Source organism: Pseudorca crassidens, chromosome 3, assembly GCF_039906515.1.
Source record: "Pseudorca crassidens isolate mPseCra1 chromosome 3, mPseCra1.hap1, whole genome shotgun sequence".
Lineage (NCBI taxonomy): Eukaryota > Metazoa > Chordata > Mammalia > Artiodactyla > Delphinidae > Pseudorca > Pseudorca crassidens.
Window position 1 is genome coordinate 124,231,430 of NC_090298.1, and position 12,857 is coordinate 124,244,286.

A 12,857-nucleotide genomic window follows, 5' to 3' on the forward strand; every position below is an offset into this window, starting at 1 on the left:
CTAAAGATGCAGACGTAGAGAATGGACTTGAGGACACAGGAAGGGGGAAGTGTAAGCTGGGATGAAGTGAGAGAGTGGCATGGACATATATACACTACCAAATGTAAAATAGTTAGCTAGTGGGAAGCAACCGTGTAGCACAGGGAGATCAGCTCGGTGCTTTGAGACCACCTAGAGGGGTGGGATAGGGTCGGTGGGAGGGAGACGCAAGAGGGAGGAGATATGGTGATATATGTATATGTACAGCTGATTCACTTTGTTATAAAGCAGAAACTAACACACCACTGTACAGCAATTATACTCTGATAAAGATGTTAAAAAAAAAAAGGTTTATTGAAAATACACTGGAGTTGCTTTCAGAGTCAAAGTGCTTGGGAGAACAGGAATCCAGGACAGAAGCACATAGATTTTTTTTTTAATATCTTTATTTTAGTGTAATTACTTTACAATGTTGTGTTAGTTTCTGTTGTACAACAAAGTGTATTAGCTATAAGTATACATATATCCCCATATCCCCTCCCTCTTGAGCTTCCCTCCCATCTAGACTAGAGTGCTGCCATAATTGTCATTGTGCTTTATGATTTCAGTCTTGTCTTATGTCCATATTAAATAATTCTGGGAGAATTTTCTTGGCTCAGTTGGGTCAGGTTTGACAATGGTTCAATCCTTTATGAACAAGTGGGCAAGAACCACACCAATTGCCACTGAGAACCTACATCTGTGTAACAAGTGGTAGAAGAAATGAAAGAACTGCGCTAGACTTGTCAAGGACTCTTCCATCCACCAGTTTCAAATGTCTTCAAGGGCACTCTGCTATTCTATGAGAGTAATAAAAACTGTGGAACAGCAATAACCTTGTTAATTTTTTTTTAAAGGTCAGTTTTTAGTTTACTAGCCCAGGAGTGTAGGCTCAGATTTTTTGAAAAACTTCTCCTAAAAGGGTTTATGAAACTTTTAACTCTGAAATTCACCTCATGCATTTTTAGGGGTTAAGGGTTTTTTCTTTGGAGTCAGGTTCAAATCTTTCTGTTGTTTACTGGTTCTGTGACTTTGGCCTTATGTTATCTGAAATTTAGTTTTCTTAATTTGAATTGTTCTTCAGTTATTCTGGATAATAATAATTTTTATATATTTCATATTTTTTGCATCAATTAAAAACTTTAAACATGCTTCAGGAAAAATTACTTCCACCAACAAAAATCTTAATGAAGTAGGATATGTGTCCCCAAAGAGGACACAATTATTTTGACTTCTAGAAGCAAAAATGCAAAGTCAGGATGTTCAAAAGAAGCTGTCTTTGGTTGAAGCCAGGACCTGAATCCTGAGAACTTGCTGGAAGCTGCATTGAGGCCTCTGTCCTGGAGGACTTGTGAAACAGAAAACTGGAAAAGCAGGATTCAGGTGCCCTTGGCTTATTCTGGAGCCATGCAGGTGTCCTTAGAAATATAAACCAGAGACAGGGAAACAATTACCAGCTAAAGAGGGCTTAAAGACTTAAGAAAAATACAAAGATATTTTAATCTTTTCTTTAACATTTTTACATCTCTGCCCTTTAGAACTTGAGATGATTTATAATGAAATCAACTATAATATATATTTGAAGAAACAAGCAACAACAACAAAAATGAAAAGGCAAGAATCAACAACAGGGATGAAGGGAGAATGCACATATGATTACTGGAGTAAATTGAGTCATCAGTTTCTCTTTGAGTTTCTGGATAGACAGGAAAAGTAAATAAATGAAATAAACCAAGCTACATAAATCTTATAACCAGAAATGAGGAAGCAGTACTGAGGGAAGGAATTTTTTTTTTCTTGCTCTAAATTCTAAAAGAAATATTTCCCATCAGACTTCATGGGGTGGATATTGAATGATGTCATGCCCATCTGCAATTTTACTCATTAGTTACTTGAGGATTTCCTATTAAATTTATTTATTCCTAGCTCCCTCACTAGGAAGTTCTGACTCAGCAGGTCGAAACATGTCATCGAGTGTGTCCAAGTATATTATGTTCTTAATTTAAAAAATGTACATAGATATTAAGAATTCACAAAGTGCTTTGCCATCTTTTACTTGTTTCATAATCTTGGTGAGGTTCATTGGATTCTTATTTTAACACAAGAAAGGTAATTTATACTTTAAGATGTCAAATGACTTAAGACACTGGGAGACTTGAATCCCCATGATTTCAAGTGATGCAGGACATTAGGAGTTAAGATTGTAAAATTATTAACATAACGAAATCATGTCAATGTGATTGAGCTGAGGTTGGGAGAATCTCAGATTAATTAGGTGTCCAATTATTAGATGATTAGTTTTTGAGAACTTGCCCTTTTCTGCTCATCATCTGAGATTGCATGCGGAAATTCACCTTCTTTGTGAAGCCCTCTTAATGCCCACCCTTTCCTCCAAGGCATGTCCACGGCACTTGTACATAGAACTTCATTGTTTTCCTGCACAATCCTGGGGTGCACTGTGCTAGGTGATAGTCCAAACCATAAACTTGTTAATGATGAGACAGTGTTACTCATCTTGGTAGCATTGGCAGAATCTGACACATAGTAGGCGTGGGTTAAATAAGCATTAAAGGACTATGTAAGATAGAGGCATATGTCGTAGGAGAAAAACGGGATATCTATATATCTACCTATCTTACTTTAGGAAATACCTAAAACTTTGGCCAGATTTTCTATACTGGAGAAATAGGCATTGCTGTGAATCACTCATTCTAAAGTCATGATTTGCTTTTGATTTGATGAGACACTTATCATACAAGTGCAACTTTTAAAACTATTTATTAAATGAACAGTCACTGGAGTTTGGAGAGACAGCCTTGATCAAACCATCCAAAATTTAATCTCTGCCTTAGAAGCTTCTTTCTCTCTAGTCCATTTGGTTTATATCCCTAGACAGAGCCATTCCTCTCTGCCCATTAGGGCATCTACAGTTGGTTTGTGAATCCACTCAAAGATTTTTTATACGCAGTTAAAAAATTTCCGACATTAAGGTCTGGAACAATTAAGTTCCAAATGTTTTAAGTATTAATAAGGAGTAAAGTGAGACTCATGGAGACCAACTGACCTCCCCATGGTCACACAACGAATAAGAGGCCAAGATAGAAGCTGAACTTACATCTTCTCTATGGCTTTTGCTCTTTCTAAAATTTCATGTTGACTTGCTTATTGGACTGTCTCATACATTGAGCCTCTAGGATGGCACTCCAAAGATTCAGGGTGTGAGCACCAATGAGCCTGAATGAAGGCAAAGGGTTAGGATACCTGCAACAAGAGGTAGGCTGTTCCCTGAGAAGATGGGAATGGGAAGATGCAAACATAAGTGAGTGTTTTTAGAAGCTTAGCTCTCTTTGGGGTGAGATTCAGGTGTGTCTGCATTGAGCACATCTTGATTCCAATGCGCAAGTCTGATTTCCCTCCTTAGAAGCTTAAGGAAAAGGGTGGGCTAAGTTCCAGGGTAATATGATAATAGCTTTCTAAGCTCACGCCAATCACTCCCTTGTTATGAAATGAAGCCAGTAGGGAAAAAGTTGGGAAAGGCCATAATTCCTGGAGATGCATATAAGGTAATTCAACTAACCAAAGGGGTAGGGTTTTACTTCTATGGGCACCTTGAGGTATGTCTAAGATCACACAGCTTAATCACTATTCTCTACTGCCTCTTCCTACACTATTCGCTGTTCAGTAGCTCTATTGCTGAGTGATAGAGCACAGACTGGAATCAGGCTGTTTGAATTCAGATCCACCCCTCCTCCCTTATTAACTTGGCCACATTAATTAAGCTCCCTGAGACTTGGTTTCATTATTTATAAAATTTAAGAATAGCAATACATATTTTTCATAGGGAATGTTAGATAGAATTAAATTAGGTACTACATATACAGCATTAATTTACTGCCTAAAACAGAAGCACTAAGTTCATGCTAGTTACTTATAGAATTACTTTCTCAAGTCTGACATTTCTGTATTTATATTTCAATATCCATTCTCAGGAGAGAACTGGATAAGGAAACAGCAGGTATCTCTGAGGACTCAAACCAGACTGTTTGCACATAAATCTAACTGCAGGATTAGAGAGCTTACTAGTCCTTTCTCCTGGAGTTAGGTTCAGTAAATCTCACTCTTCTCATGAGTAACTAATGGCCTGTTTACCTGGGTCTTTAGATTTTAGTGCATATAACCCCTCCTTTCATAGGCGGAACCTGCACAAGTCAAGTTCCAAGCAGAGTTGTGACAGGACCAGATCTCCTCACTTCCAGTGCTTACTTGTTTCACCCCACAACTGTGCTTCTTCTCTTAAGAGAATCTTATTAAGTCAGTGACTTTGAGATGATAAAAATACATCTACTTAAAATCAATTTTTAAAAAACGACTACAAGAATAAAGCAAAAACACACACAAAAAATACCCCTTTTCTGCTTATGGGTAAATGTGGGTTCCCAAATTTATTAAGTAAATCAGACAGACCCTTTTTCCTTTGTTCAATATACTATTTTTTGGTTGTAAGTTTTTAGGTTAAAATCACCTGGTTGAAGTCACTCTGATGAATCTTCTTCTTTTTTCTCATCACATTTCATATATCCTCTTAAAAAAAAAAGAGGAAAAAATGAATTATGATTTAGACTGATCAGGAATGTTAGAATCATCACTAAGGTATCTTATAATATTTGAGCAATACTTCAAGTTTTCCTATGTCATAAAGTAGTAAGGTCTAAGATTTCCATAATAGTTCAAATTTGACAAGCCATTATACATAATTATCTCTTTAAATCTGCCAACAAATCTATTAGTTTGATGTCTATTCCTATATAAACTCTATAAAGACAGATATTTTGATATATTTGTTTCATAATATATCCCCAGCACCTAGAACAGTGCCTACCATATAGTATGAATTAATAAATATTTGTTGAATGGATACATGAATGAATTTTAATCATTTTACATATGAAAAAAACCTCTGAAGCTCAAAGAGATTAAAAACCTGTCCAAGTCACATGGCTGGTAAATTGCAAAGCAAAGTCTAAAACTTAGGTCTCCAGAAGCATGAATTAATACCAGAGGCCATTCCACTGTTTAAGGATTGGGTGTGCGGTAGCTGCTGAGAAGGTAAGAGATGAGTAAATTATGGTCCAGCATTTATTATGTGCTTGACACAGTATTTAGGCATTGGGTACATAGGACTAAATAAAGCAAATTTTCTATCTTTATGAAGTTCCATATTTTTGTAATTTTCTCTTTCTAATGAAATCTCATTGAGTCTTTTATGACCCAAATTTCTTCTTACCTTTGCCAGAAACTCTCCCCTAAGCATCCTGGCCCCAGTGACAGCTCCTTTCCTTAGACATTAACTGTGATGTTTGGCTGACATTTACCTTATTCAGCATTTTAGTTATCATTGTATTTGCTCATGCCATCTTATACAATAAGGACGGCAAATTCTTTGAGGAGAAGGGGCTTAAAGTCTAGACGTTTTTCCTTCACAATTCCTGCCCCTACTTTCCTAAGCATGTATTAAGTTCTTAGGAATACTTCTTGCTGGTCTCTTCCCATTTCCCATTCCCTGTTATATTTATGGTCTTTTCTTGGACAGAGTGAGGACAGTTAGATTTGTTCCCTTGAGCAAGGACTGCTGTATCTTTCAACAAAGATCCCTCAAAATGTCTCAGTCAAATAGGGGTATGTGAGCTTTAGATCTGATCTCTAAGATTCCTTTCCTTATTTAGTTAATTCAACAATTATTTACTAAGTGCCCGATATGACTTACAGGGTACTGTGCTATAGCAATGAGCTAGAGAGATCTGATCTCTACTTTCATATAGTTACATGATTAAAAATAAATTAATCATGTGAGATGGTGATATGTTATAATGACATAATGACAAGGTATAGTGATAGAGAATAACCAGGGAATAAAAGAAGTTGTATTAATAAGAGTGGTTATAGCATCGTTTTCGGAGGAGGTGACTTTTAGATGCGAGGCAAGACAAAGCACTAGCTAGGAGGGGAAAAAGAGCATTTTAGGCAGAAATTAAAGGACGAGCAGAGAGCCTGAGACAGTTGTAAGTTCCAAGAACAGAAAGAATATCATATACCCAGAATAAAATGAGGGAAAAAGAAAATGGTAGAAGATGTGCCGTTTCTGAACCCAGAGCTAACAATTCTTTAGCATTTCAGATGGTCAACGTTCAGAGTTAACAGAGAAGACAAGGGCTATTTTATGTCTAGGGGATTCCCCAGGGAAGGAATAAAAAGAATTATGATTCTAATTCTTGGCCTTGCTATTGTTGTGATTTATAACCATATGAATTCAACTGGAGTCTAAACTCTACTTTGTACATAATAGATGTTATTCAGTTTTTCCCTTGTTTACACTAACAGTCATGGGAACTCAACAGTTGCAAAAGCAACCACAATATGAAAAATAAAAACACAAAATAAACATCTGTGTTTTAACAGTTTGTTCATGATGATTGTATGCAGAATTATGCCCATTCACATGATAGTAATATATGGATTTAAGCAGATCAAGGGATACAAAATGGCCCCTGATCACTTCTATATAGAAGTGGCTCTTAATCTGTTACTGGTAATAGACCTTTTTGAGAATCTTATAAAGTCAGAAGCACTTTCCCTAGAAAAATACAAAGATTCACATCTACACAAAAGATGAATACAAATTTAAAGGCTGTGTGGACCTTTAAGGCTCAGCCATGTAGCCCAGAGCATCCAATCAAGGGCTCTCAAATTTGCTGTATATAAGAATCACCTGAAAGCTTGTTAAAACGCTTGTTACAAAGCTTGTTATAAAGGCTTGTTATACAGCCTTGCTCCAGGAAAGTGCAAGATGGGATGAAGGGACCTGCCTTTTGGATAAGTTCTCCAGGCGATTCTGAAGCAGGTAATAGACTGCACTTTGTCAAACTCTGCTTAGGGGCCTGTGAAGGAGAGAATTAGAGAGCAGAGCCTCAGAGAGGTGGAGATTGAAAGCACCTAGAAATTCAAAAGAACGAAATAGACCCTGGAGAGCTGAACTTGGGGAGATTAATGTCGGAAGAATGAAGAAAGGGTAAAGTAGATGTAAAAATCAGAGCTATGTAAACTTGGGTAGGATGTATTACGAGTTGGGCACAGGAGCTTGGAAGCAGGTTGAAAATAATAGGAAGAGTCAGGGTTGTGGAATTTGCCATCAAGGCAATCTCTCGTGATCAAAACAAACCCTCATAAGAGAGGTTCTTCAGATTGCCTCTGAGGAGAGATTAGCTACTGTGTCTGCTAACCCTCTTGAATTACTCAAACCAGAAAATAAAGACGGGACTCACCATACCTCTCACTGATGAGCACACCTCTACCCACCACCTTCATCAGCAAATTACTGTGTCTGCACTGGGTGGGTCCTTTATTCCTTTAACTTTACAGATTAGCAAACTGAGGCACTCAGGGAGGGAAAGCCTAACTCCAGATCACCCAGTAAATAACACCTGTGTCAAGACCAGAACACGGCTTTCCGTCCCTCGGTCCGGTGGCCTTCTTCCTCCCTACTCGGTCCTGAAATAAAAAATATTTGATGGAACCCCTTGTTCCATAAATTCCTTGGGAACGTGTTCACCCCAAAAGAGTTCAGGGAAATTCATGCAGATGCAAATATATCTTAAGGTAGGCAACAAGTTTCAATTAAAACAATACATTGTCATGCATGCAATTTTGTTTCTCATTCATTTTAATGCAATGCGGTCATTACTAACGGCGAACTGGACAAAAGCAAGGTTTGTCTCAGTGCTTACTTGCTCTTCATCATGGAGCAGATGATGAACTCCACCGTATTCTCAATGATCTCCGAGCCCAAGAGGCTTAGGAAGTTTGGAAAGGCTGGTTCTAGGGTTTTGCCCGAGTCATCTGGCTTGTCATCTGACTTGCTCTCTGGTTTGTTATCTGAAAAACAGAATGGAATCTCAGGGTGATTCTCAGCAAGAAGAAAGGGAAGTTTCTTTCATTGTAGGGAACCCTAGAGCTCTTTATACCCCCTCTCACTAATTATATAGCCTCATATAGTTACATTTATTGCATATCTAGTGCCTGCCTGGTTATTGTCTTCACGTGCGTTATGTCACTTATTCCTGAAACCAAACAGAGCAACAGATATTGATGCTTAAGCAGACATTGGTTCTCTTTCCAGATGAGAAAACTGAAGCTCACGGAGGTTAAGTAACTTGTTCAGAGTTAAAGCAGCTAGTAAATGCCAGGGCTGGGACTGAAATGCAGATTGCTTGGTTTTAATGTATTTTTCTCATGTAATCCCTGGACCTATGGAAATGATAATAAGGAGGATGATATAATAATAGGTAGTGTTTTCTGAGCACATACCTATGACAGGCAATCTCCATGCATTATCTCATTTTATTCTCACAGCAACACTATGAGGGAGGCAAAGTTATCCGAAGTTAAAGGTAAAGAAATGGAAGTTGAGAGAGGTTTAGAAGCGGGTCAAAGTCACAGAGACGGTAAATGGCAGAATCAGAATTCAATCCCATGTTTGCCTGGTATTAAAATCCGGGTTCTTAAGCACTCTGTGATGAACTGCATAGTCTTTGACAGAAAAGGTATGATCTAACTACAAGTGTATTATAAGGTTGAAAGTAGTATAATAATGATGACGAGGAGAAATTCTATCACTTGTACAGCATGTGATAGTTCTGTAAATAATGATTTTACATCTACTGTGTAAGTTTAAGCTTGACCAATCTTGTGGAGTATGCAGAGCTCACTGGACTCAGAAACTGAGAACATGAAGTGACCTGCAGAAGATCTTACAAATAGCAAGAGAAGATGGTACTGTAACTGCAGGTCTCTTACTTTTGATATTTAGTCAAATGCCTTTTGGAATGAGGCCAAAGGTCCAGAGTGAAGTTGGTGACATGGCTGGGGGTTTGGCTTTGCTTAGTGGTCTAAGTGGTTTGGGAGATTAAAAGCAATGCAAGAGCGGCAATTAAAGATACGAACAGCCTCCCCTTTCCACCCTGGTGCCAGGATGAAGTAGGACCTTAATCTTTTAGTTTTACTGTAGCCTCACAAGTAGTGTTGGCAGATTTGGTAAATAAAATTACAGGATGCCCAGTTAAAGTTGAATTTCAGATAAATAACAATACTTTTTTAGTGTAAGAATGACCCATGAAATATTTAGTGCATAATTAAATGAAAAAATTATTGTTTATCTGAAATTCAACTTTAACTGGGTGCCCTGTATTTTATCTGTCAATCCCACCACAAATGTTTTTTTAATTTAATTTAATTAATTTATTTATTCATTTATTTTTGGCTGTGTTGGGTCTTCGTTTCTGTGCGTGGGCTTTCTCTAGTTGCGGCGAGCGGGGGCCACTCTTCATCGCGGTGCGCGGGCCTCTCACTGTCGCGGCCTCTCTTGTTGCGGAGCACAGACTTCAGAAGCGCAGGCTCAGTAGTTGTGGCTCACGGGCCTAGTTGCTCCGCGGCATGTGGGATCTTCCCAGACCAGGGCTCGAACCCATGTCCCTTGCATTGGCAGGCAGATTCTCAACCACTGCACCACCAGGGAAGCCCCCCACCACAAATTTTGACTCAAGAAGTCCCAACTTCTGTACAATTTACCCCATTACTCTGAATGAAGGAGATGTAACTAGCTTTTGGTGTGGAGGCTGTCAAATTAGTGAGAAGAGTCGCATTTATCTTATATCCTAAAATAGAAAGTCTTAGTAAAAAATATGGCTTTCAATTCTGCAAACATTTATTGTTTACTATGCCACTGCAAAAGATTCAATAGGAGCACTACCAGTCTGGGACCTATAACCAAGATCAGTATACTAACCACCAAGTATTTATTTATTCAGCTGTTGGTTTTTTCATCAACAAGTGTTTTTGAGCCTACTATTATGTACATATCATATGCTGCTAAGAGTTAAGGCAAAAATGGACATATATGGACATGACCGTTACATAAAGCACAGGGCAACCACGGTGACCAGAATTGCTTTGTTTTCATTACATGAAGTGGAAGGAAAGAGAAGGTATATTTGTGATGCTCAGGTACTAGGATGTGCTTTCATCACATGCCTAATCCTTATTCAGTTCAGTGATAGGATTACAGGAGAGAAAACAGATGCTCAGAGAAATTCCTAAAGTCACACATATAGAAAGTGGCTGAGCCAGGGTTTGAACTTTTATTTTTTTTTAATTTCACAGAGCATGTTCCCTATATGATATAATACTGCCTTCAAGCAACTGTCCCCTGGAGACATTTACCAGCTGCGAACCAGAAATTCCTTGCATGAAAAGTGAGTTCTTTTTTTTTCTGTGTTCCTATCTGCCTACTTGCATAACAATTTAATTTTATTATTTTTACTTTAACGTTTTATTTTAATATGATGCTAAATGCTAACTTTTCAAAATGCAAGGAGCCCTGGATTGCAGTGTGTGTGAAGATCAAATCCGTGGCTCCAGCCTTTGGATCGCATATGTAAGGAGAGGTATGAGAGTATGGTGGGTGATGTTTTGGAGTCCTATATACCTGAGTTTGATTCTGTCCTCAGCAAAAAGTTCACCATGTAACCGTGTAAACAATATTTAATTACTCTTTCAGTTTCTTATTGTCAAGATGGAAAGATACTTTATTTATCTGTGATGTATATCATAGATATGTATGTATATATATGCATATCTATATTATATAAATCACTTATTGCAGTACCAGGTCTAAGGTGAGCCCACAATAAATGCTCACTGTATGATTATTACTATTGTTAATAACAGTAGCAACAGAATGATTCATAGTAGCTTTCTCCGCTAGTGCTTAAAGATACGAAAATTTTAAAATGCTGCTAAAATATTAAGAACTTTGAAAATGCTGAAAAATAATAAAAATGAAGACATTTGACATACCAGAAACAAATTATCAAAGCCAACAGTTGAATATTTTCTCCTTTCAGTTGTAATATGGGGTAGCCTTTATTTACATTAACTACCTGATTTTCTTAGTCAATATAATCATAAAGTTCTGAAAAAATACAGTAATGCTGATATTTATACAGATTTTATAGTTTACAAAGTGACTACAAAAGCATGCTCATTTCACCTGGTGCAGTTGGTAATTATCCCATTTTACAGATGAGGAAACTGAGGTTCAAAGCAGTGAACTGATTTTAACCAGTTTCAAAGTTCATGAGAGACAGACTTGGGACTGGTCTCTAAGATATAAATCTCACTTTTTACTTTACCACGGTGATTACTATAGGGGCAGATGGACACAGTAGTCTCTGAGCCCATCCCTGCTGTAGCTTTGTTGGAGTGTCTGCCTGTGGGTTGTGCCAGTGGACAGTGGGTGATGGAGGGTGGGAGTTCTGCCAAGTTACATATAGAAGAGCTCAGAAAGCTCTGTTACTATTTGTACTGTCTGTGTTTTCTGACCTATCATTCTGATCAGAGATAAGTTAAGAGCTCACTGCCTTCTGTAGACCAAAAATTAATTAGTGAGAATTCTGCATGCTGCCTTTTGGTCCTCTATGTGCTTGGAACAGACTTGAAAGAAGTAGATGCTTTATAATAGAAAGAATCGAAAGACTTGGGTTTCAATCCCAAGTGTGCCACTTCTACCTGTGTCTATGCTCAAGTAACTTTCCCTCTGCAAGCTCAGTTTATTTACCTGCAAAAAGGGAAATGATAAAACTGTGCACGTTTACTTAAAAAGATTATGAGAATCAAATGAGATGATACATGATAAAAATAACAATTAATATTTATTGGGTGCTCATGATGGACCAGATACTTTTCCAATATGTTTTGTCTCTTTTATTTAATTTTCATGACAGCTAAATGAGAAAGTTAACTACTGCTATTCCCTTTTAAGTGTGAAGCCCTTAGAGGTTAACGAGCATGCCTGAAGTTACATTTCTGACTAGTGGTAGAGCGAGGCCTAGGAGTCTTATTCCAGACTCTTCACCTTTGAATATTATTAGTTATAATCATTAAAAAATAAACACCCCCAGCTCTCAGGGAAATTATAATAGTGTCACTATATCACATGAAGATATAAGAAAAAAAGTCATTCTAAACGTCGTACATTCACTGATAGAGACTGTAACCTAAGCACATTTGAATAAAAGTCCTACTTTCTTTTTATTAGAAGATCTGTCTCTTGTCTCCCAGTCCAGTGCTCTTTCTGCAGTGCCCAAAGTTCCCTTCTCTCCCCTTTATGTTCTGGATCTGCGCCACTGACTTCCTCCAGTCATGGCTAACTACTGCACAATGTGTGAGCTGTGATTGCAGGTACTTACCGGCTTGGCAAGTCAGGATTAAGACAAGCAGTCCCCAAACAACTGTCAGCTGTAGCACTGAGACAGCCATGTTTGTAGCAGTGGGTATCGATGCAGTTAAATTGTTCAGATGCACCTGAAGCCTTGCTCCATTTATAGGGCATTTATAGGTGACATCATCTGCTATGGAATTCAGGTTGATGCGTAAGATAGACACAGCTTGCTTTTGGATCTCTACTGATGAGCCCTGCCCTAGCTTTCAAACTAAGGGTTTTACAGATAGGGAAAGAAAAACCCTCTTGGTTTTTCTAATGTGTGTTTATAAATGGCACTGGAATCATTCTTTTGGAGTTAGTTGCACTGCCAGCATTGACAATTAGATGGGGATCAGGCAGAACTGCTTTTCAGTGCCAAGGAGCAAGCAACAACAGTTGGTGAGGCGTGCCTCCTTGCCTCCCTGTGCGCTCTGCTTCCTTCCCATGCTCAGAGCCAGTGTCTTGTCTCCACCTGGGCATGCCCATTCACACTCCCATGCCGTTGCTCAGGCCCTTTATTTTTCCT

General features: G+C 38.1%; 1 protein-coding gene across 1 annotated transcript; it reads right to left on the reverse strand.

Annotated features, from left to right (window-relative positions):
- Positions 1 to 295: 295 nt before the first annotated feature.
- Positions 296 to 12,486, reverse strand: C3H5orf46 (chromosome 3 C5orf46 homolog). The gene is made up of 4 exons (XM_067730121.1): positions 12,318 to 12,486; positions 7,800 to 7,947; positions 4,541 to 4,599; positions 296 to 1,436 (listed from the first exon to the last, which is right to left on the reverse strand). The coding sequence occupies exons 1-3, from the start codon at positions 12,385 to 12,387 to the stop codon at positions 4,551 to 4,553; spliced, it is 267 nt and encodes an 88-aa protein (XP_067586222.1). The 5' UTR covers positions 12,388 to 12,486; the 3' UTR covers positions 296 to 1,436; positions 4,541 to 4,550.
- Positions 12,487 to 12,857: the final 371 nt, after the last annotated feature.

Bases quoted from the DNA above. Each gene is read 5' to 3' on its own strand.
- C3H5orf46 (XM_067730121.1), bottom strand. From the start codon at position 12,387: ATGGCTGTCTCAGTGCTACAGCTGACAGTTGTTTGGGGACTGCTTGTC. The intron at 7,948-12,317 runs GTAAGTACCTGC...TCTGTTTTTCAG, and splicing joins AATCCTGACTTGCCAAGCCG to ATAACAAACCAGAGAGCAAG. The intron at 4,600-7,799 runs GTAAGCACTGAG...TTTTTTTTTAAG, and splicing joins TGCTCCATGATGAAGAGCAA to AGGATATATGAAATGTGATG.